Below are 24,271 nucleotides of genomic sequence, written 5' to 3'. Positions count from 1 at the left end.
CGCAGGTTAATCCTGTAGCTTCTTTTCTTACTCACTATAGAGAAAAAAAGAAGCCACGCAGAAGAGAATAATCATTATATCCCAGTAGCCTTCTCTTTCTTAAGCGTGACGACTCAGAAGTATTCAGTTTTCCTTTCATCCCCTCAGGCCACTTCTTCCCTCACGCGGAAACCCCGTCACGGCTCGCCAGGTAAATAACACCCGCCTCCAGTACCGGCTTTCCGGGACAGCATTTGCAACCCACCGCAGAGAGCGAGGCGCGGACTGTAACCGCCACCACGCAACGCTGCCCGCCACGGCCGCGGCCCGGCCCCGCCGAACCACACTCACGCCGGGAGCTGTAGTCCTCACCACCCACGACCCCCTTCAGACCCCCAAACTCCCGCTCCCCGCCGCTACCGGATAACGCCGCGGGAACCCCCACGAAACCTCCCAGCGGCTCACCGCTAACCTCGCCTCGCTCCGCCTCAGCCGCCCGCCGCCTTCCCGCGCAGGCCAGCGCACGCGCAGTGCGCGCTCCCACCTCCCTCCACAGGGGCGGGGCGCGGCGCGGCCTTCCGCGCATGCGCGCTGCGGGGGGCGCTGGGAGGCGGCGGCGGGGCCGGGAGCAGGTAGGGCCTAGCGGCCGGCGCCGGGGTCGGGGCTTGTCCTCAGCCAGCCGCGTCTCCCGGCCGGGCAGGGCCGCGACCCCCCTGGGCCAGCCCCTATGCCGCCCCTGCTGGCCGCTGAGGGGGCGTGTTGGTGGCAGGGGGTGCGGGGCGCTCGGCGGGCCTGTCAGGGAGGCTGTGGGGCAGCCGGGCTGGTGGCCGGTGCTGCCTAGCCGTTGCGCGGGCCGGCTGCGGGGAGGGCAGTGGGTTTGTGCGGCCTTGGGGGTAACGGGGCGGGGGGGGTGGCTCTCATCCCGGCCGCAGGGCTCTGGTGCTGCTTGTGTGTTGTACGTGTGCAGCGCCTGGCGTGTATGTTACGGAAGCACTTGCGTGGGGCGTGTTGCTGCGGCACCATAACAGCAATGGAGATGCTTTCCAGTTTTATGCAGATTTTTTCATAAAGGTGGTCGGGAAGCGTGTGTTGCCAGAGGATCATGAAGGAGGTGAGGCAGAGAGGAGGGAGCTGGCGCTGGAGCCAAGCTGTAAAGGTTTTAGGTGGGGAGAGAAGTGCAGGGATAGAGTATGGAGAGCAGAAACAGAGTTGCTCACAGCTTCCAGGAGTTACAGAGCTAATCCCCCATATCAATCCCATGCATAGTGGGATGAGCCTCTGCAGCTTGTATCATCCCTGTGTTCTTGCATACCACTTTTTCTTTTTTGCCTTTCTTTCCGAGTTTATCTCGGATTCCCGTCCAGCCTAACCTGCCTTTTCCATAGCGTGTGATATGTCAGCAGTTTTCCAACAGTCTACTTCTTCGCAGTGGCTCTTTGATGTTGAGGGTCCCCCTGTGACATGAAGGAATTCATAGATGAGAAAGATGGGAAAGTGAGGAAATAGCTAGGCATGCCATTTGTAAAAGAAGAGACTCAAACTCTTGTGGGTTACTCTAGGTTTGCAGTTTTAATCGGTGCAGCAGCGTTGGGTCACCTCCGCAGAGAGTGACAAGGTTACAGGATTTTTAGCTCTACATTTATAGTCTCTACAAAGCATTACCTAATCTATTGGTTTCAAACAAGTCTTTTATTAGTCATTATCTTGACAGTCGGTTTCACAAGTTGTTCTATATCTTGATCACTTCGCCATTTTACTTTTTCTTTCAAGGATGATCGCTTCAGGTTCTGCACGTCTCAGTTCTGGGTAATCACAATAGACAATCTCCACGTCTCAGTTCTGAGTAATCACAACAGACAATCTCCACCGTCTCAGCCTCCTAGAGGTTAGGATCTTCTGTTCTTAGAAACTTCTTTGAACCGTCAGGTACAGTCTTACTAATATTAAACTTTCATTGTCTAGTATCTATTTACTGACCGCACTTGCAGTCCTGGTCTGGGGCTATACAGGGGCAAAGCTGAGGTGTACAGCCTACAGTAGCACTGATCTGGCATTTTCCTCCAACACCATTGTCATGCCTGACACTGACTTTCCAGTGCCTGATTAATGCTGCTTAGGGACTGAAATCAGTTACACATTTTGTAGGTGGATGTAGACCAGTTGTTTTCCTTAGCTAGATGAAAATGTAGGGGTTTTTCCTGAACTCTGTTTTATGCATTGTCTGGTTGAAAGGCAAGGGGATTGATGTCTGACAAATGAGTAAGTGAATAAATAAATACACTTACTTTCTGCTGTTTCAGCTTTAGCAAAGTGCTTCACCTCTCTGTGTTTGCTTCTCCCATGCTGGATTTATATGATAATGCAAAATATATGGTTTTATTTTCTTCAGTTCATCCCATACTTGCCAACCAGTGGGACAGGCATGCTAAGAGCCAAGGATGCTGTCCTGCGCCTGTGGCCCCACCAGTGCACATGCCTGGCACAACTTCCAGCCTGCCAGCTTGCGTGGCGTTCACTGCATGGGCAGCCGCTGCACCCCGAGTGGGCTGCTCTTGCTGAAAAGCAGCTGAAAGGCAAGAATCCAAAGGATTTAATTTGGCACACCCCAGAAGGGATTGACATCAAGCCCTTATACTCCAAAAGAGACACGAAAGACCTCCCTGAAGAGCTGCCAGGGGTGAAGCCTTTCACTCGAGGACCCTACCCAACTATGTACACTTACAGGCCGTGGACTATCCGCCAGTATGCTGGCTTCAGTACAGTGGAGGAGAGCAATAAGTTCTACAAGGACAACATTAAAGGTAAGACAGCTGATTTGGGAAACAACATTGCCTTTCAAAGCAATGGGGCATATTCATATGGTAAATTATATGACAAATGTTATTATTCTACCTTGTGAGTTTTGCTTTCTGATAGGGTCTGCCCAGTGTTATTGTATTTCTTTATTAGAGGGAAACTGGATCATTTCTGAAACTGCCTTTGCATCATGTGTTAAATGCTATTTTTAGTTATTCTGCCTTAACACTTGGAGAGATAGAATTTGGCTGCAGCCCAGGGTCCAGCTAGCAGGCATCATGGAGCACTTTATACTCATTATGTGAGCATGAGAGAAGATTGTAGTGGGAAAAAAAAGTTGAACTTTGTCACATAGCTAAACTTCTGGCGTCAGTGCATTCTGACATTTTGAGTTTCCATCCCATATTACACATTTTAGATGAACTCATAAATACATATGAGTAGTGTCATTCATGGTATATTAGTAAAGCTGGCTTCCTAAAAGTTTTGGTATTTTCCTTATTTGAGAGTGGGTTTCCCAAAATTTCTGTGGAGTATTGTGTTTTGCAGCACTTTATTTAGCTAATAGCTGGACCGTCATCATAATACAGTGTTGAGTTAAGCATTAACCACTGCTAAAAAGTTGTTACTGATACACTCAAGAGTTGTACACCACCCTTACCTCTTAGCAATTGTTTGAAGCTGTGTTATAACCTTACTGGTCAAAACAGCAGACCACTGAAAGTTGTCTTCTGAGAAATAAATCTGTGACACGTTTATTTCCCACTTTACAGTTCCTCCTAGTCAAAAATAACTGTTTAGGGTGAGGACGAGGAATTCTTTGGGGATTTTTAGCTCTCGCAGTATCATGGTTAGCTAATACGAAGCAATGTTAACTGCTGCCATAGCCTTGCAAGTATTCTTGATTCTTTCAATTTATAAAACCCTCAGTAAGTTGAGAAATTGTAAATACAGGATATTAGAGGTTTGCAGGCAAACATTTCAATAGAAAGATTGTTCTGAACACACTGTCTTACTGCTGATCGTTGCTTCTGAGGCAGAAGTGCTAACATTTCAGTTAGCTGACAGCACAGCTCAGTTACTCAAGAATGTTTGCTGCCAGTAATTTTTCATTTGAGGTTTGACATTGTGATACTGTAATTTTATCTTGTTGGTAATGGTTGTATTAATACTGAATTATTTAGCATAGATTCTGGATCTGACCTAGTTATTTGTAAAGCGTTTTTAATAATTCGATTAAAATCTCTCTGTAATTAGAGGAATGCTGAAAAAGAATTAATTATCAGTTCTCATAATTGCTGAACTTTCTGTTGCTTGAAACTAGGCAGAAATTAAAATTTTTTGTCATTCTGCTTCAGAGCTGACACCTAGCTTTTTAGATCAAAGATGATAGCCAGTCTGACAAGAGCTGTGCTGATGTTGAGAGGAAGATTTGCAAATGCAGTAGATACAGTTACTTAGGAACAGCAGTGCTGGTCACAGCGTGAGTGCCAGGGGGTAGCAGAGTTTCAGATGCTGCTTTTGGGTTGCAGCAACAAGTCTGCCAAGAGCTCTAACTGTCCCGTTCCCTGCTTTATGTGAATAATTTTCTCCTACTGCAGATTTAGTAATGCATAAGCAAATTCGTAAGCAAAGTGCTTATGAATAAATAACAGCCAGGGTAACAATCTGTGTGCATGTGTTTAATTTGTGATAAAGAGAAGGTAATGTGACATAATTTATCACACTTTTGTTTCCAACTAAGCTAAGTAGAATTTCTGAATATAAGCCCTGATACTGTCTGTCTATGCACATTTATAACTTGTGGGTAAGTTGTTAAGCACGGTAAGCTGATTGTGTGGCTGAGCTAGAAGGACTATAATATTTTTTTCTTCTCAGTTGAAAGCTTTTTCATTTAAAGTTTAAGACTAGATGACCTTGGACAAGTTTGAGGAGGGAATAGTGTTTTAACATTGAAAATTGGTTTGTTGTCCAAGCCTGGGTCATGTAAAATAAAATTTAAAATTTTAGATCCAGTTGCAATGTAAGTCTGTTCCACACTTCTAAATATCTCTCTTTTTTTTTTTTTCCTTCCTTCCCCCCCCCCCTTTTTTTTTTTTTTTCCTTTTTCATTTAGCTGGCCAGCAGGGATTATCTGTTGCTTTTGATTTAGCCACCCACCGTGGTTATGATTCAGACAATCCACGAGTTCGAGGAGATGTTGGAATGGCTGGAGTTGCCATTGATACAGTGGAAGACACCAAAATCCTTTTTGATGGAATTCCTTTAGAGAAAATGTCAGTTTCTATGACAATGAATGGGGCAGTCATTCCAGTGTTGGCAACATTCATTGTAACTGGAGAAGAACAAGGAGTGCCTCAGGCCAAGCTGACAGGGACAATCCAAAATGACATCTTGAAGGAGTTCATGGTCCGAAATACATACATTTTCCCCCCAGAACCGTCAATGCGTATTATTGCTGACATCTTCCAATACACCTCAAAGGTATTGTTTAAATGTATTTACTTCTGTTATTACATCTAGTGAACTATTTGTAAGGCACTTCGGAGAACAAAGCAGAAGACAGTAAAACCTGTCATAGTGAAGAATGATGTGGTTGTGGAAAGGGCTGGGAGGAAAAGTTAAGATCCCAAATCACTTACAACATAAATTTTGAGACTTTTAAGTCAATCCAAGTCAAAGTCAGATTAAGATGAGCCTAAGACTGAAGGGATAGCAGGAAGCTTGGAGATGAGGAACAGACAGGCTGGTTTTTGTGTAGAAAGTAACAAGCCGCATAGTTAAGAAGCATTATACAGCTGTAAGCAGGAGCAAAGAGGCAAGAAATCTTGCAGGATTTCTGCTGCAAAATTAAGCATGAGAAAGAGGTAACACAAGGAGTGAAGTCCTTAATGGATGACTGGAACTTCAGTACTACCAGTTGTTTCATTAGTTGCATTTTCATTGGAGAGGTAGCACACAGCCCGTAATTGAAAAAGGTGTTTACCATGGTCGGTGATACTTTTAAGCACAATGAATAATGCGAAAAAGTAAAAGGATGTGAAGTAAACATCTGCAAACACCACTTAATAGAGACAAGTGGTATTCACAAGCTGCAAAGAACGAATTATTTGTGAATGTTGATAGAACAATTATCTGACTCTCCCTTCTGTTGTCATACCCTGTTGTCTTTTATTTTTACAGTACATGCCAAAATTTAATTCCATTTCAATCAGCGGGTATCACATGCAAGAGGCAGGAGCCGACGCCATTCTGGAATTAGCTTATACCATAGCCGATGGCTTGGAGTACTGCAGAACTGGACTTAAAGCCGGCCTGACTATTGATGAATTTGCACCAAGGTGAGCTAAAGAAATTTGTAAGTATGAAAGTCACTTTTGGTAAAACCTCTGGAATTTAATACCAAATTCAGTATTTTTATACATGCAAGCAATATTGGCAGTGCTCACATTGCAGATGGGATTTGGTTTGGGTTTGTTACACAGTTTCAGCAGTAGGAAAATATATCTGGTCCGACAGACACTTAGACTACATCTGCACTAATAATCTGTAAAGCTCATGCACAGGCCCAAACGTTGTCAAGGTCTGTTGTGACAGTTGGTCTCTGAGTCAGAAAGAGGATCTCTAAGCTGTTATGTCTCATAGAGTTGTAGCTTTAGAACTGCAGAATGCAGCAAGAGCTCTGGCAGTTCTTTTATGCTGTAGTGTTACTGAACTTTTTGCATTAGTATTATTTTGAAATATTTGGGGAAAATGCTTAACAAGGGGAAGTTCAGGTAGTTCAGTTTACAGTTGTGAGTTTCCTAAAAGAAATAATTTAATTTTAAGCAGAATACTGTATTTTTATAAGTTACTGCCAAACTAAGCAGAATCACAGTTTCAGTTGTCTAGTTGATTTACAGATTCCCTAACTATACCATGAGTTTAAAAAAACCAAAAGGCAGAGTTCATGTAGCCTGTTGCACATTCAAACTAACTACAGGAGTCAGCTGAAACTGACTCCTACAAACTACAGTAGTCAACTACAGGAGTGAGCTGAGGAGAACCTGTTTAGGAGATCTGTTGCAAAATCAAAGTGGATCATGTAGAAGATACAGCCTTATTTTCAGACTTTTCTAGTGATGGAGAATCTGTAAGAGCCTGTGGCAAATTGTTTCAGTAGCTAATTCACTGTTAAAAAAGTATATCTTTAGTATAGTGAGTTTTGCTGGCTTTAACTATGCATGTTTACCAGAGAAGCTATAAGTAGGAAAAAGTAGGTCAGTTAGTCTGTTCCCTGATATGCTAGCCAGTGTTGAACTGTTTGATTTGGATTTTGATTAAAATCATCAAGAAAAAGATAAAAGCATGCTTATAATATATAATGTCTTCCCATTATAATTAGTTTGTGAGCATAACTACGCTAGTAGATTGTGTCAAGGAGCATTCCCTGGTACTAGAGCGTCACTGTTTGTATTAGTGACTTGCTGGAACACTGTTTGACCTAGAACTCTCCCAAAACAGTCCCTGGGGACAGTTTAGCAGTTCCAGGAACCACTGTCATTGGCAGTTTGCCTGTAGTCACCTTGTTTGGAGGCTAATTCAGTTTATTGGCATAAGTGTGTATCATTCTTTAGCAACTAGCATTGGCGTCCAGGAACATTCCCTTCATCTTATGTCTGGGTTAAATCTGTAAAATTAAATTAATCAGAGCCCTTGCTGTAGGACTTCTCCTTAATGTTTTATTCTTTTCACATGCTTTTACTACAGGCTCTCCTTCTTCTGGGGAATCGGTATGAACTTCTATATGGAAATAGCCAAGCTGAGAGCTGGGAGGCGGCTGTGGGCTCACCTGATAGAGAAAATGTTTAAGCCCAAGAATCCCAAATCTCTTCTGCTGAGAGCTCATTGTCAGACCTCAGGCTGGTCACTCACTGAGCAGGTTAGAAATTGGATTCTCATCAACTTCCTCATGTAAATACATTCTCATGGTGTCCATCTTAAAGAAGACTGCTGGTTTTATTCATAAAGGTGTACCTTTCTCAAGGAGACCGCTTGTCTTAGTCTGAGAAATGCACACACTAGCATCAGATACATCTTTTTCCTTACATAATACAGAAAGTTTTGTTGAGTGCCAGAAGCATTGTTTCCCAAAATGCTGGCTTGCAAAATAATTCAGGATTTGGGACTACCCTGTAGCATTCAGGTAAAAGGGCACAAACCAAAGGCTTGAGACTGTATTCACAAAAGGATTCTAGTGTGATGGTAGGCAGTCTCAGTGCCTAACTTTTCATTGTCTGGCTTCATTTTCATTCTGGAATCATTGTTTTTAGCACATGTGCTCGCAGTCTAGTGGATACTGAATTGAGAGTAGTATCCAAACCTGCTAAGTAGAGAAGAGAACTGCAGAGAGGTGCTTATCTTAATTCAGGACTCAGAGGATGAATCTCTCTTGGATATATCCTGTAAGTTTTATGCTTTCAAAATGCAGCTGAATGAGGAAGTAGAGGCTCCTTTTTCTCGGGATTCCTGGCTGAAGAATTTGTTTGAGCTGCCAAGGAAGTCATTCATGCCCCTCTCGCTGAAGAGTGAAGTAATGATTACAGCTCGTCTGCTTTTTTGAAACTAGGTGCATTGTCTGCTCTTCCTGTTGAGTTACGACAAACAAATGCATCATTGGACTGCATATAATTTCCCAAGTGAGGTCAGAGCTGGGTTCCAGCTTTTATTCCAAGGCCTGCTTCCCAAAGGCATGCGATATGAGTGGGTTTTAGGTTGTGATTGCAACCATCATTATTTGACTTGTGTGCCTGGGTTTTATTCTTTTTTTCAAAGTAAATATATTGTTTACTTACATTACAGGAACACAGTAAAACTAAAACAGCAGAATTTTCTGAACAGTGGCCTTTGTGGGTCCTCCAATTGTATGAGTGCAAAAATAGTAATACTACCAAAAATACATTCAACTGTTTTCCAGTGTCCAGTGTAGATATATTTCTGTCTGGATCATAACCCTTTTTTCCTGTCTAAACATTGTTTATCTTAATATAGCTCCTCAGTGCCCAGTGTTTATTCCTTACAGGTTTCAGAGGGCAAATATATTTTCCTTTGGCCTACCTTTAGATAGTTATCCACTCACAAGTTAAGTTTTACATTCTTGCTCATCCAAATCGCACTTTTCTGTAATTCTTTAAATGGAATACTTAAACAAGAAATAGACTCCAGTATAGGTAGAATTACCATGTCCTTGTATAACAATGATATTAATTCCATTTCTTTATGGAAGATAATGTAGTTCGCACAGATCTCATGTTTTATTTGCCTTCTTCAAGGTCCTGTTGCACTGGTAGCTCTTCATTATTTTGGGTACATTTCATCCCATCTAGGCTTGTCAAGAATTAGGTATACAATTTGAGCTACCATTAAATTCCCTCAGTAATCACATTAAATAAGAAGGCATCTGCAGCGGGCGATTATTCACTCCATCTCAGAGCATGTCATCTCCTGGAGATCATGATGACACCTCTTTTGACTGTAGACGCACATGTATACAACTCAACTGTCTAGATGAAAAAAGCAGATAAAAATTTTGACCTAAAGGCTGAGATTATGTTTTGTAATGCTGACTGTATTTCTATACCTTGTACTCCAGATTATCCATTTGTTTTAGTTAATATCCCAGTTCTCCCATAGGTATCTTTCCATTCTATAGCACCAGCAAATTTCATCTGTAATTCCTATCTTTATGTAATGAGGTTGTCAGTGAAAATACTAAGCACATTTAGTTCCAAAATGGAGCTTGACTAGTAACCTGTCTGACAGTTGTGTTATTCACTGCTCCAAGAATTCTGGAATCTGAAGATGGAGGACATTGGGACTACTTGTTCCATCCTCTCCAACCTGGATTCATTAAGTTATTTGAAACACCACTAAATACAAGTTAGGCTTTGCTTTGTTATCGTGACCAGTTTACTCAAACGCTGATAATTTTGGCTTTCTTTATGGATTAATCTCTTTGTACGAGATCTGATAAGTGATATATCAGTTTGATTGTATGCTTGTTACTGACTGTACGTTTTCAGCTTTTGTTATGATTACAGTGTTTTAATGGGGGAATCTTGCATTTGTTTTGTGGCAGCAGTATGAGTGTAACTAATTGCCCCCACCCAGTGGCAGAACTGCTGGGCTTCAGAGCTCTCTTTTTCCTTCCAGGACCCGTTTAACAATGTTATCCGTACTACAATTGAAGCAATGGCTGCTGTGTTTGGAGGCACACAGTCTTTGCATACAAATTCATTTGATGAAGCCTTGGGTTTGCCTACAGTGAAGAGTGCTCGCATTGCTCGGAACACACAGATAATAATTCAAGAGGAGTCAGGTATTCCTAAAGTGGCAGACCCCTGGGGGGGTTCTTACCTCATGGAGTGCCTCACCAATGATGTCTACGAAGCTGCTTTAAAGGTCCGTTTGCATAATCTTTTATGTTCTGTGAGAAAATTATAGGTGTAGGAGTTTTGAGGGATGTCTTTTTAGGGACTGTTTGCTATGTTGGTAACTTCTAAAGAGTGAATTGTTTTACACTTACGCTTCAGTGATGTTTTTGTAAATGAACTTTACAATAATGCAGTGTATATTTAGAGAAAGAAAGACTTCAGCCTTCTAGCAGACTACATTCAAAAGGGAAGTATCCCAGTGTGGAACAAATAATCAAGCCCTGCAAAGTCCCTTGCACGCTGAAGACTCCCAGTTTGCTGGGAACTGTTCTATACACAAGTAAAAAAAGGGTTCAACAGAAGGAGTCATCAAACCAACCTACTTAGTTACATGCTTACTCATGCTTGTGGTGATCTGCTTGAGTGTTTAAAACTAGGTGTTACTAAAAACAAGGTTTTATAGCCAAGCGTGCAGGGGATTATCTGGCCGTACTTGAATATTACACAGAATTCAGGAGGAATTTTTCTGTTGGATCAGAATATTTTTTTAAATAATATTTTTGCTGCTAGTCATTACTTGCGTATGAAAAGTACTGTGCAGGAGTAGTCTTGCTGGTGGCAATCCTGCATAAAGGTATACACCTGCATGTCTAGTCTACAGCTAAACCCACTGATTCTCCTTTTGAGCACATAATTGCAAAGTCCCAAATTAATAAGCTGCTACAGGCCCAAACACTAGCCTGGCACTGTGCAGGCACTTAGCACATTGTCCGGTGTGTTTTTTAGGTCGTTGTCGACTAGGATACTTTAGGCAGTGCCAGGCATGCCTGATGGTCATTTCCAGTAGGCAGTTTGGATGTGGTCACTGTGTTTTGGCGCTGAATAGGCTTCTGCTGTGTGAGAGCTGAAATGCCATGCCACTTGCCTTCAGGATCAGAGAACTGACCCTGGGTTTTTTTCAGTTTATATGTGTTTGGATACATGTAACCATAAGGGCTGCTTGGCAGGCAGAAGTCCATGCAGAGTCAAGATCTCAAATTCTAAGCCTTTTCAGCCATGGGTGTTATGATTGAACAATATGCTGTGTCCTGTTAGTGAATTTATGGAATTTTGGTAATAAAAATGCTCTTTTGTTTGAGATGTCCTTTAATTTATATCAAAACCTGTAGTCAGAGACATAGAGATAGGAAGACACTTTCAGAGCACAGGGCTGTGTATATAGGTATAATAAAAATTAGGATGGTGGTACAAATGCAAAGCTCGTTTTGTGAACCTTGCTACTACTTACTTTCTCAATCCTTTTCATTTCTCAGCTTATTGAGGAGATCGAAGACATGGGTGGAATGGCCAAAGCTGTTGCTGAGGGGATTCCCAAACTTCGTATTGAAGAGTGTGCAGCCCGAAGACAAGCCAGGATTGACTCTGGTAGGGAGCAGGGAGATGAAAGAAGGGAAAACTGTTGGTAGAATACCTTTGTATAAAGGGTTCTTATACACATTTTCCTTGTTTCTTTTCTTCTTAGTTTAGGAGTAGCAGATTGAGAGTGATAAAATGGTATTAGTTTTCTGTCAGTGAAAGCTTCTGAGAAGAGATATCAGTGCATATGAAATACAGGACCAGTATGAAAACAGTCTTGCTTGGCATATTTTAAGTCTAGATTAGACAAAGCACTAGAAACACAATTTTGAAGGAGTATTTGGGGCCTTCAGTAGTTAATTGCTTAATTTGTGATCGTATCTTTAAACTGCAGTTCCTGAATTTACAAGCATGACGACCAGCAGATGGTGATGTTGAATGTATCTGGCCAAATTTCTGGTGTTATTTCAGAACTGCCTGTTTTTGCTGAAGACTAGAAAAAATGCAGTCAACTCAGATTAGAGGATGATGCAGCTCTTTCTTTGTGATATATAAGTATAGGTAGACATACAGTAGGTATATGTGAAGATATGTATACATGGGTGCTTATAGCTCTATTCTGCTTTTTGTAGTCTGCGTTCCAGTAGTAGTCCACCACTGGGACTAGGGAAACTAGGGATAACTCAAACATGAAAGAAATTATATGGATTTGTTTGTTTGGAGAATAAATTTGAAGCAGGTCTTTAATTAAGATCAATAAGGCATAATCAATAAAGTTCTGTATTTTCTGTCCCAAGGTAAATTACTTCATGTTGCTTTGAAGAGTGTAGTAATGTTATTAGGCACTGCAAATAAAAATGGTTGTTTAGTCCATGCTGGCTGAAAGCTAAAATACAGTTTTCTGACATGATAAATTAATTTTTATTCACATAGAGTAGTTTTAGGTAGGAGCTTCACTTTCTTATTTATGTGCTAAATCAGGAAAGTAAAAGCAGAGCAGTGCAGGAGACCAGCACTTCTGCTTAATTCTGTAAGATTCAGTTTTGTAAGCTTAAAAAGAGAAAAATAGCTAATGTATATTAGTGATCATTATTAAATCAGTTTGTAAGATAAATATCATTCTATTCAAAATCTTTTTTCTGGCTCATTATTCACTGAGTTGAATGTTCATGCATCTGGTCATCTCATCGTGCAATATGGAAAATACAGACTGAAGTCTTTCCTATAACAACAAATTTTAAGTATTTGAAATTTTTTTAGTCATAAAGCAAAGCACTGCATTATAATGCTCAAAAATTTTCTTGTCCTGTTAATATTGTGTCTTTTCACAGTAGTTTGCAAATGTATTCTGAGTTTCTGGTGTTTCTGCTGGAAATAGGGTCTGAAGTAATTGTTGGAGTAAACAAGCATCAGCTAGAAAAAGAGGAGACGGTGGAAGTTCTGGCTATTGATAATACTTCAGTTCGTAGCAAGCAGATCGAGAAGATTAATAAGGTGGGAACTACCTTCTTAAAAATGAAAGTTCTTGTAATTGCAGGTAGAACTTGAGTAAAAGTAGCTTGCCAGAAAGTTGACCCTCACATTTCTGAGAATCCACTTTCATCTTCAGTGAAGAAGATAGTTTTCTGTTGAGCTTCAATGGAGGCTGATGGAAAATCCCAGGAAACAGTATTAGAACCCAAACAAAAATGCTTTTGTTACGTTCATTTAGTTTTAATCATTGTATTTCAGATAGTCTCATGAATATATGTCTAGCCTTTCAATATTGAGAGCTTTACCTTGTCTGAAAATAAGATAGCAAATAGCTATGTGATGTTTTGCTCTAAAATTATGTAACATTACTTAATCACTCAGACTATTCCATGCAGCTTGTCAAGTGTGGTTAAGGAGCAGGATTGTGGAACCAGAAATCAACGTCTTCTTTCATAATTAGTAAAAACGTAGATAAAATAGTTTTAGAGTTATTTTATGGACTTATACACATGTTTTAAGGTCCAAAATGCCTTTTTACTTCTAATCTTGTGGAAATATATAGCCTATATTGACCATTGACAATTCCTTGCCTCTAGAATTAGTATTTGAAATCAGAAAATGTTATGCACTTGACTTCCCAGTTCACTTTGTAGTTTGTGTTAATATTTTTCTCCTCCACTTTAGGTGAAGGCTAGTAGAGATCAAGCAGCAGCCCAGCAATGTCTTGCTGCTCTAACACAGTGTGCTGCTACTGGGGAAGGCAATTTGCTCGCACTTGCAGTGGAAGCAGCACGTTCAAGGTATTGGGGGTGAGGGTGAATGCCTAACTGCTGCTTAAAAATCGATGGTTTATTTTCACCTTTTAACTGTTCTTGGGTATGGTGTCAGTGAGGTTGGCATCTTGAGATGCTTTGTGTTTTGTCCTCAGAAGTGGAAGTAAAAGATGGCTGAAGCTCGACATTGTAAGATAGACTATTACATTTTACAGTCTTTTAAGGCTATGCTTTAATTTCTCACAAAGAACAATACAGATACAAGGAATTTCATATGAAATTGTTGTTCGTACACATTTTGTTGTTTACAAGTTGGATTCTTACGAGTTTCAGGATGTAACTAGGTTTCTCTGTCACCCTGCTGTTTCATAGGTCAGGGAGCTTTAGAAATATCTGAAATGTGAAAATGGATATTCACAGTCTTATCATGGTCTGTTGCTTCATCCTTCCTTGCACCACAGATTGGTGTGAAAACATTTTTTGATTGAAGGAGAAATAAGTTTGGTTAGTCAGGCGAAGATGTAAAAGATGCTCTTGAGTAGAGCAGTGAGGCATCCTTTAGAGTCCAGTGGAATATTTACTTTTTTCACCTAAGGTGCTTTTAAGACTGTTTTCATTCCCACTTCAAAGTAAGTGTCGGTCTTTAGAATAGATCCTATGTGTCTGTTCCTTAATTAATAAATACCCTCAAAATGAGCAAACCAAATTCACTCCTTATAGGGGTGCTCTTCTATTTTTAGTGTTATGTCTCAAATTCCTTTTTTCCCTTTCCTTGAACACTTAACAGCTGTATTTTGAATAAATTTTCTCCACAAAGAGCTTGTCACTATTCTCCAGCAGCATGTCTACACCTTTGAACTGTAAAGGTCACAGGAGGGTAGTGTTGGATTTACCAGGGATTCATGTCTTCTGTGCCAAAACCGACCAGCTAACTGCTAGTTTCTCTCCTTGGTGACCTTGTTTTTATTATTTGTAAAAGCATTAATGGACTGCAGATCCACTTCCTAAGTGGCAAACACAGAACTTACCTTTGCCCCAAACCTGTACGTGGGACATGATCACAGAAAGTAGTTGTCATGGCACCTGATACAGAGTGTTTGAAGGAGGATTATGAGCTTTGCAAACATTTATGGGCAGACCTTCTGTTAGGGGCAACATGGGAAAAGCTTTTCCAGTAAGCACATTCATCCTCACCAGTAGTAGACAAGTAGGCCAGTATCACCAGCATGTTGGTGACAGATGCCTGTCTCCTGCTGAATGGAAAATGATGGGGTTTAGTCAGGAAGACAAGTAATGTAATCCAATTGAAATAAAAGGAGTAGCACAGAATTTTCAGCGTTGAACTATGGAAAAGACCCCATGGACTACATGTGGCGATTTATTCTTGTAACTCAAGTAATAATAAGGCAGGCCAAAGGTGACAGGGAATGGGAGCAGTACTGCCTCCCTTCTGTACCTCACGTCTCATGAGAAGACACATTACAGGAAAATGGGTGTAGTTAGGGCTGTGAGAAGATTATGCTAAGTTCTTTCTCATCTACCTCACCTGTGGTGTTGTTTTTCTGTTCCTCTCTAGACTTGCAGTTCCTGCTGTGCCAGCTATTGGTAATAGAAAAGGAAGGCACAAGTGCAATGTAGCGTTTAGCGCTGCTTCTTTGTCTGCCCAGTCTGTGTCCTCATGGTGCTTTGTCACCTGATTACACACTGCTGCTTCTTATTAGTGGTGAAATGCAGAGGTGCATCAGCAGTAGCGTTGAGACTGAACAGACAGAAGGTGACAGTCCTAACAGGCACATTGTGGTCATTGAATGTCTTTCTTCAAACTTGTATTTGTGCAGCATAGGTTCTACAGCTGGTTGTGAACCACTGGGAGAGTCACAGCACAAATTGCTCAAGGGGATAGATCCTGTGCCTGATCAGACACACTGAAAGGAACAACATCCTCTCTGGCTGGCACAGCTGTGGTTGTCTTTCATCCCATTGACCTTGTTGAATTGCCCAAAAGCTTAGCCAAGAACCAAGTTTCTCTTGTTTGGAAATAACCTACTGTTGAGGAAGCACGGGGAATCTGAGCACCTGAGAGCTCTGATATAGCAGTTAGACAGCAGTAATTCTGAGCGGTGCAGAAGTTCAGAAGATGCAGACCACAGTTTGCATACAAACATACTGCCTTTGCCACCAGATGCTTTGTAAGGGCTATGGACTGATAAAACACAAATCAGAGAATTGTAGCTATCTTTTAGTCTCCACTTCAAAGTTTTAAGTTTACTTAAAACCACAGATTAGGTTGTAAATTACATTTACAAAATTGTAAGCAAAGGGTGCTGTGAAAGCGTAGCTGGAGAGCAGCCCTGCAGAAAGGGACCTGGGGGTGCTGGTCGAGAGGAGGCTCAATAGGAGTCAGCAGTGTGTCCTGGGGGCCAAGAGGGCAAACCGCACCCTGGGGTGCATCAAACACCATCACCAGCTGCTCCAAAGAGGGGATTATCCCGTTCTGCACAGCACTGGTGCAGCATCACCTTGCATACTGCGTGCAGTTCTGGGCCCTGCAATTGAAGAAGGATGTGAAGGTTCTTGAATGCATCCAGAGGAGGGCAATAAAACTGGTGAAAGGAATGTCCTGTGAGGAGCGGCTGAGGACTTTGGGCTTGTTTAGTTTGGAGAAGAGGAGGCTGAGGGCAACCTCATTGCTCTGTACAGCTTCCTGAGGAGGGGATGTGGAGAAGGAGGTGCTGAGCTCTTCTTGATTTCTAGTGATAGGACACATGGGAATGGTTCAGACCTGCACCAGGGAAGGTTTAAACTGGATATTAGGAAGCATTTCTTTACAAAGAGGGTGATGAAACACTGGAACAGGCTCCCTACTGAGGTGGTCAATGCCCCAAGCCTGTCAGTGTTTAAGAGGCATTTGGACAAGGCCCTTAACAACATGCTTTAACTTTTGGTCAGCCCTGAAGTGGTCAGGCAGTTGGAGCAGATGATTGTTGCAGGTTCCTTCCAATTGAAAATGTTCTGTTCTGTTCTAGCATTCATGAGTACTTTGAAATCAAAACTCCTATTCTTACTTAGGAACTTTAGATTTAAAGGGTTGCAGAGACTTGGGGTGGAATTTTCAAAATACTCTGCAAGGATTTCAGAAGCAGTATTTACAGAAGAAAGAACAGTATTTCATCTTTCATGCAGTACACACAAAAAAATTCATCCCAGTCACCAGATTATAATTCAATTAAACGGATGGTCCAAACCATTTATTTTTCACTTGTTACATGAAACTTTCATTAACACTTCTACATAGTAGGAACATAGCTATATCTACACGTGCTCTGCTTTAATACTGAGGTTATACTAACATGCTGCTTTTGCAAAAGAGAAGGAGTAAGATTTATCTAAGCTTACAGTTTTCTCTAGAAGAAAAGATGCATTATGCCACTGTAAGCCCTCACCAAACTGCCAGCGTTTACACAGGAGTGAGTTGTCAGTGTTTATGCAGGGGATGTATCTCTATCAGGCTGCAATCTGTGATGTCTAGCACTCTAGGAGGGAGTCAGTATTTACAGACAGTATTTTTAAGTCTGCTGCAAACTTGCTTTTTCACCTTGGGGAAGTCACTTAATCTAGCACTTATGCAGTTTACTTTTAAATTTTTTGTTATTAATATCAGAGAGCAGTAATATTAATAAGATAATTTAAATGTCCTGAAAAACAAAACCTGATGATACAAGAGAGTAAGGTCTGAGAACTATTGGAACTCCAGTAGTGCTTGGTAAGCTTTCTGAGATCCTACAGGTGCTATAAAAATGAAGTATATTGCATTGTATAGCAATGTCATTGGGTTCTGAGGCAATCATGGACAGGCTGCTTTGTAACTAATGCTTTTTAAAATCACTGTTAATAAATAAGTTCAAAGAGAGTACCAAGACTAAGTCACATTCACACATAGCCGTACAGATACTATAAATTTGGTATTACTTTGCGTTAGCTGCTTTCCTAGACTGTGATCCTCATAAATCCAGATATGAACTCTTCAGTGCACTGAAGAAGAAAATGGATAAAAGCAGAGAACTTAATTTTTAAAGTTCCAGAGAGCTGGGGACAGGGAGATGACAAAAAGTGGCCAAGACTGTGTCAATGATGCAAGTTAAAAATTACAGAACTGCAGAATGGTTTGGGTTGGAAGGGACCATCTAATCTAAATATACCCTCTTTCAGTTTAAAACCATTGCCCCTTGTCCTGTCTTTCCAGGCCTTGGTAATGTGTGTTCCAGTGTGATACTGGCTTCTAGACAAAGCAGGCCAGCTGTGAAGAGTGATACCTAGAAATAAGAGGCCGGCTTCAGGCCTACGCGTTGCACAGACCTTGATGCTCAAGATAGGATTTCTACCGTTTTACGTTAACATAGTTACAAATTATAACCATGGCTGAGTTTGCTGAGTATAAAAAGCATCAGTTAGCAAAAGGGCAGATTGGCTAGGGAGTCAGAGGAAGTAAAAATCTCTCTTTGCAATGTATTGATGAAATCAATTAATACAGCAGAAATCCATCTGCTGTTACATTGGATACATGGCAGGTTGCTTGAGGTAGGAATCAGATAATAGCTACTGAAACTGCAGACAGCAGAAAGAAAACCGAGTATAACTCATCTGCCCATGGAGTGGAGAAGAAGTTGCATCTTGCCCAAACATCCTTTGAGCATAAATGCAATACGGCAGGAGAAAATGTGAATTCCAGGGGTTTGAAATGTGCTTAGCAGTAGCTGAATAGGTGGGGTTTGGTCTCTGTATTTGTGAGCATACTTCTAAAGTGGAGTAGCATTTTACTTTTTTCTTTGACAAAGTTTGCAGCAAGTTATATTTGTTTCTTAAAATACACAAATCCTTTAGTCTTTTCCTATTCAAGTATAAACTATTTTAATCAAAATATTTTTGATCAAAGATTTCATCAAGAGCTCAGTAGCATACCTTCAAAATCATTACACAGTACCAAATCCCAGTTAATTTCATATCAGAAGTAAGACGCTTGCTGTGATGGAGCTGCTAGCTGAACTGCTTTCTCCACAGATGAGTTGGGTTTCCCTTCTAAGTAGGTTCCTTTCATCAGGTATGTGGTTGTGGGCTCAGCTGTAATTAGAGAACAGCATTGGGGTTTTTGGTACAATCTACATTATAGATTTTACACAGAAAGGTGGGCTCCATGAAACGTGAAATTTTCAAATGCTTTTGAACAGAAGCGGTTACTTCTGATGTTTGTATAAGAAGGCAGCACAGCCTAGTTTGCTTCTAGCCCTTGTGCTACAGCAGTAAAATGTGTATTATTTTGAACATGCACAGTGTCTCCAGTAGCCAACAAAGCTTGTAACTTGCATGTAAATGGATTTTGCAGTTTCTTCTGCATCTCAGTCAATAAAGGAGCTATGTCAGGAGCAGAGGAGAAGAATAAACACTAAAATATGAACATCAAGGGAAAGGCAAACAAATTCCAGTTAAAAAGTTAGGCTTCAGTCTTTTCTCTGTATTCTTCCTTTTTTTTCCCCCTCTTGATTTATTCTGCATTTTAATATGAGTCCAAATGCAAGATCTTGCAGTCTGAGCCCAAAAAAAATCCCAGTTGAGAAAATTTGATTTCATTTCCTGAAATATTTTGCCGTTCAGTGGTCCCCATTGGCTTGTCACTTGTAAAATCACTTCTCACATCAGCAAGAAGTATTTTGTTAAAAACACTCTTGCATGTTCTAGTAGTGGATGACAGTACAGTGAGTCAGATGTTCAGAGTTGTAGCACCAAAGGGGAAATGAGTGTAAATGAATTTGTCCTGCAGCAAGGCAAATAGTTGGGCCACTGCCAGTGGTTCCTGTATTCTGTTTTCATATGAGCCTCCTGCTTTGTTCCTGTTTCTTAGGTGCACTGTTGGAGAAATAACAGATGCAATGAAGAAGGTGTTTGGGGAGCATAAAGCCAGTGACCGAATGGTGAGCGGAGCTTATCGCCAGGAGTTTGGAGAGAGTGATGAAATTCTACATGCTATCAATAGGTGAGAATAGCTTCCCAGGTAGCCAAACACGGTCTTACATTTTATCCATGAGATTCACGTGCTACTCGCTGTGCCCTAAAAAAGCATCTCCAAAACCTGAACAACATCCCCAGAACAAAACAATGACCTGCACAGGCACTCTCATGCCTGTAAGCAAGGAAGCAGAATGAGAAGAAATAAGAGCAGCAAAAGAGTAGTCAAAACTTAACTGAACTTGTATTTGCTTGCAAACAAGATCCACTGAGGTGTTGATATGATTTGAGGATTTTATTCAAATAGGCTATGTAGCCGTAGGATTAAGAAGCTGAGAAACATTGCCTGAAACCTGCATACGTTGGATTGCTTCTTTTGAAGACTCCGTAATAGTAATCTCTGAAATAATGCCAGCAGTTTATAGTTACAAAACCCAGGTTTGATCTGCCCATAAGTTGTTCCTGCAACTTCACTCTTACTGTTCCTAAAATTGTAAGGCTAAAATCTGTACAGATAACCACATATAGCTTCTAGTCTATGGGTCTTACTCATATCACAAGGGAGAAAACATCAGAAAGTGGTACTATGTGTGAAAACATTTGCCTGTTTGTGCCTTTTGTCAGCTTCTGCCTTTGCTGCTGTCCTCTTGGGTAAAGAGACTGAATTGGTGCAGTGGGTGGTGATGTAATATGAATTGATGCTCGAAAGTCCCTGCTGTGTTGGGACTTACACATTAAAGAGTTACAAGCTCTCTTGAAAGGGAATTACTTGATGGCTTCACAATGGTGTTTAGCTTGACCTGAAAGTAGTTGTGCTGGGGGATGTCACCATGTTTTTTTTATTTAAAATATTTATTTTAAATTTAAGTATTTGTAATTATGCATTTACATGAAACAGAACTGATTCCTTGTGAATTGAGGTGTAGCTCCCTTTTTTACATACATGCCTTTACTAACTGGTACATACGACCTTGGACATAAATATGGTAACAAAACTGGATTTACTATATGTCACCTTTGCACAGGCCTTCAGAAGTGTGATTGCACACTTGCCCCACAGTAAGCCAAGCCCTGAACTGCAGTGACTCAGGTGGTCTTAGCCTGGCAGGCTCGGAGCACCTAGAGCTGTTCTTTTTGGGAGGGAGTCTGTGGCAGGGGAAGTAAGAAAACAAGAATATGGAAACAGAACACAAAACAGAGAGAAGGATTTAAAGATACCACAAATCAATTCAGATACCTACTTCACTGATATTCTCAACAGTCCTTGGGAATAGAGAAGGCAGGCCCAACTCCTGTGCATCCTCAAGCAGAAGCTTTGTCTGTCTGCTCCTTCAGGCTGTCTTCATATAATTCTTTTTTAAGCTGCCTGAGTTCTTACTTTTACCCTCTTACATGATGCATATTTGTGTCCTGGAATCATCTCCCGAGGCTGTTCAAATCTGTGCTGATAGACACTTTATCTAGAGTCACTCTTTTCCCCAAACTAAGCTGCTGGATTCATGCAGTGATCATCCCAGCCAGGTCAGCATATGGTTTCAAGGCGCACCAAATCCATACAACTCCATCGTTAACAGAACGCTCAGAACAGTGCAATATTTTAAAAAAACAGAACAGAACAAAACAAAACAACCCCTTTCATTCCTGAGAAGTGGTAGTCTTAGTGTCCTACTCAAAGACATACTGGCAGTATGTGGATAATGAACAGTCAGATGAGAGATTACCGTCTGAGGCTGTGGTTACACAGTGACAGTAATACAACAGAAATATGAACTGCCACTAAGCAGAAAAAGGGAAGCACTGGGACGAGTGCATAGAACGGGGGATATGGTAGTTTTTTCTGGACAGACTTGTGCCCAATTGAATTGTGATGCGCAGTATGATGTCTAGGATCGACCTCTGTAGCCTGTGTGGCATGCAAGTACTTCTGAAGTAAGCGCTTATAATTGTTCTTAAAATCTAAAAATTATGTTAGTTGTAATTCGGCTCATTAATCTCTCAGAGAATTCAGTATTTTGTCCATTAAAAAGCAGGTAAGTAGTGGTGTGATTTTCTTTAAAAAAGAACATTATATTGCTGAGTAAATACAAGAAATCAGTTAGTAATCATATAACATGTATTAACATTGTATGCAGACTATGTAGACAAATCATGACTTAGATCTTTTCATTTGATGTATAGAAATTATGCTACAGTTGCAGCCGGTGCTTTTTTTATTTGTGGAAATACTTGTAATGATTCTCAGTGACTTACAACGATACAATATGTGTTTTCCATCAGAGTTAACAAGTTCATGGATTGTGAGGGGCGCAGGCCTCGTATACTTGTTGCAAAAATGGGTCAAGACGGCCATGACAGAGGAGCTAAAGTTATTGCTACAGGATTTGCAGACATTGGCTTTGATGTGGACATAGGTCCCCTCTTCCAGGTATGACTGACTGAGCGGTGTCCAATGTATTTCAAATGCAGCAATTCTTCCTCTCTTGTTCAGCAAGCAGGCTGGGGCTCTTCTGTGTCACATAATCCTCTTTCCTTGTAGACACCTCGAGAAGTGGCCCAGCAGGCGGTTGATGCAGATGTGCACTGTGTTGGTGTGAGCACGCTTGCAGCAGGTCATAAAACTCTTGTGCCTGAACTCATCAAGGAACTCAATGCCCTTGGCCGGCCAGACATTCTTGTCATATGTGGAGGTGTCATCCCACCTCAGGTACAAGTCAACATCCTTCCTGTCAAGACCAAGAGACTCCTTTATTTCTGTCTGTGCTGGTTTTAGCAATTTCCTATATTCTGTTAATGTCAGAGGGGATTTACAGTGCTGAAGGCTGCTGTGTACCATCACCAGGGTCAGCACAGATCTGTGTGGTTGCAGGGTGCTGTCAGGTCTCATTGGTCTGCTTTTCTATACACTGTGTCCTGGTTTAACTTACAGCGTTTGTTGGATGGAATGAATATTAAGTTGTGTTGTGAAAAGATTAGCCCCATGGAAACGTTCTTTGCACTCTGTGGTTTCCGATAATCAGTACCTTGCATGTCACTGATAAAGGCTAGCTCCTGTCTCAAGAGGCTTTATGACTTCTGGCAACAGTTTGGAGGAGCCGCAGCTAGTGACGAAGACAGATGGCAGGTCAGATCACCTATAGGCTACACATATCATTCCCTGTTTATGCTCTCATCATGTTTCCCACCATCAGGCCTCAGTGCTGTCTCTCATTCCCTCTGCTTTCTCCTAAACCGTTGGACAGTTTGTTGGATTCCCTTGCAGGAAGTGCAAAAAGAATCCTTCCAGATCTGTGCTTTTGTCTTAAAATTTTACTTAGCTCATCCCTCATCCATCCACAGTTTGCCTGGCTGTATCACCTCTAGGGTCATCTTCTGCCTAGAGAGATCCAAACTGATTTTGCGTACAAATCTCCTGTTATTCCCTTTTCCCAGACTTCTTCCTTTTCTAGTCAATTAAGTAAGAGTTAAGGAATGACAGACTTTTAAATTCAACAAACAAAACTCATAGTATTTTTCTAGGAGACAAATTGTGTTCTGTCCAGTATCTCTCAATGAGATGTTGCTAACCTGTGGTTAAGACAGGTGCAATACATCCTATGTAGAAGTAAGAGAGAATATGTAACTGCTTCCTTGGTCTTTTTGAAATTTCAGGACAGTCATGAAATTAGAGTAACTTTGATTGCAGGAGACCACTGGCAGTCACCTGGTCCAATCCCTTGTGTAAAGCAGTCTTTTCAAAATTAGAAGTTAGATCAAATTTAGATTAGGTTATTCAGAGTCACATCCAGTTGACTTTTTAGTATTTTCCGAGGATCTGATATTAGTCTGATTCTAAACTAATAAAACCTTTCCTGTGGATGTTTTTGTAGTATTTCTTTTTTAACTCCCAACTACTGTATTTTTCCCATTTCCCTTAATGCTGTGGTGCCTCTCCCTGGGACTTGTTGCATATACTTTGTCAGGCCCAGCATATACGTTGTCAGGACAGAGCACACACCAATTATAAATCAATTATCAATTGTCTGTTGCACTATTAACTGTATCTCTTATATTTCTTCCTGAACAGGATTATGACTTCCTGTATGAAGCTGGCGTTACCAATGTGTTTGGTCCAGGGACTCGTATTCCAAAAGCAGCTGTCCAGGTGTTGGATGATATTGAGAAGTGCTTGGAGAAGAGGCAGCAATCTATGTAACACTGAAGTGTCACACGATGCAACCAGCCTTACCCTAACCGCTTACAGAATGTAATCATCAGCAAGGGATGGCCAGCCACTTCCCTTTGGTTCCACTGCCCTGTAGCCTGGTGTTTTGTGCTTTCTAAGAAAGTTGTAAATTCTCTGCTTGTTCTATTTGAGGATTATTTATGTATTTACCCAGAAGAAGATTTTACCTCTAGAACTATGACTTCAGGGTATTAAGGGAATTCAGTAGGTGGGTTTGGATCTTTTTTCCAGATATACTGATAAATAAAGTATTTGTTCCA

At 41.1% G+C, this 24,271-nt stretch overlaps 2 protein-coding genes across 9 annotated transcripts in view; one reads left to right on the top strand and one right to left on the bottom strand.

Moving 5' to 3' along the window:
* Positions 1-567, bottom strand: part of CENPQ (centromere protein Q) — a 6,210-nt gene extending 5,643 nt beyond the window's left edge. For 4 of the 6 annotated variants that reach the window (XM_040597138.1, XM_040597139.1, XM_040597140.1 and 1 more), the window contains exon 1: positions 452-567. In XM_040597138.1, coding sequence (XP_040453072.1) covers positions 452-565 — 114 coding nt within the window. In that variant the 5' untranslated portion in view covers positions 566-567. Of the gene's footprint in view, positions 1-244; positions 418-444 lie in introns of those variants that run through there. The other 2 variants (XM_040597144.1, XM_040597143.1) reach the window with 2 other exon arrangements.
* On the top strand, positions 549-24,271 carry MMUT (methylmalonyl-CoA mutase). Of its 3 annotated transcripts, none has more exons than XM_040597135.1 (14): positions 549-611; positions 1,750-1,905; positions 2,369-2,780; positions 4,892-5,259; positions 5,959-6,116; positions 7,525-7,696; positions 9,967-10,215; positions 11,501-11,612; positions 12,922-13,037; positions 13,701-13,816; positions 19,686-19,817; positions 22,067-22,214; positions 22,326-22,493; positions 23,853-24,271. In XM_040597135.1, the coding sequence occupies exons 3-14, from the start codon at positions 2,402-2,404 to the stop codon at positions 23,979-23,981; spliced, it is 2,247 nt and encodes a 748-aa protein (XP_040453069.1). In that variant the 5' UTR covers positions 549-611; positions 1,750-1,905; positions 2,369-2,401; the 3' UTR covers positions 23,982-24,271. The 3 variants fall into 3 exon arrangements, with proteins under 3 accessions (XP_040453069.1, XP_040453070.1, XP_040453068.1); XM_040597136.1 differs by lacking the exon at positions 549-611 and adding an exon at positions 901-1,090 and having other exon boundaries at positions 1,750-1,864; XM_040597134.1 differs by lacking the exon at positions 549-611 and adding an exon at positions 901-1,090.

Source organism: Falco naumanni, chromosome 6 (genome assembly GCF_017639655.2).
Source record: "Falco naumanni isolate bFalNau1 chromosome 6, bFalNau1.pat, whole genome shotgun sequence".
NCBI lineage: Eukaryota > Metazoa > Chordata > Aves > Falconiformes > Falconidae > Falco > Falco naumanni.
Note: the sequence above shows the minus strand (reverse complement) of the source record. Positions and strands in the feature narration are given on the sequence as shown.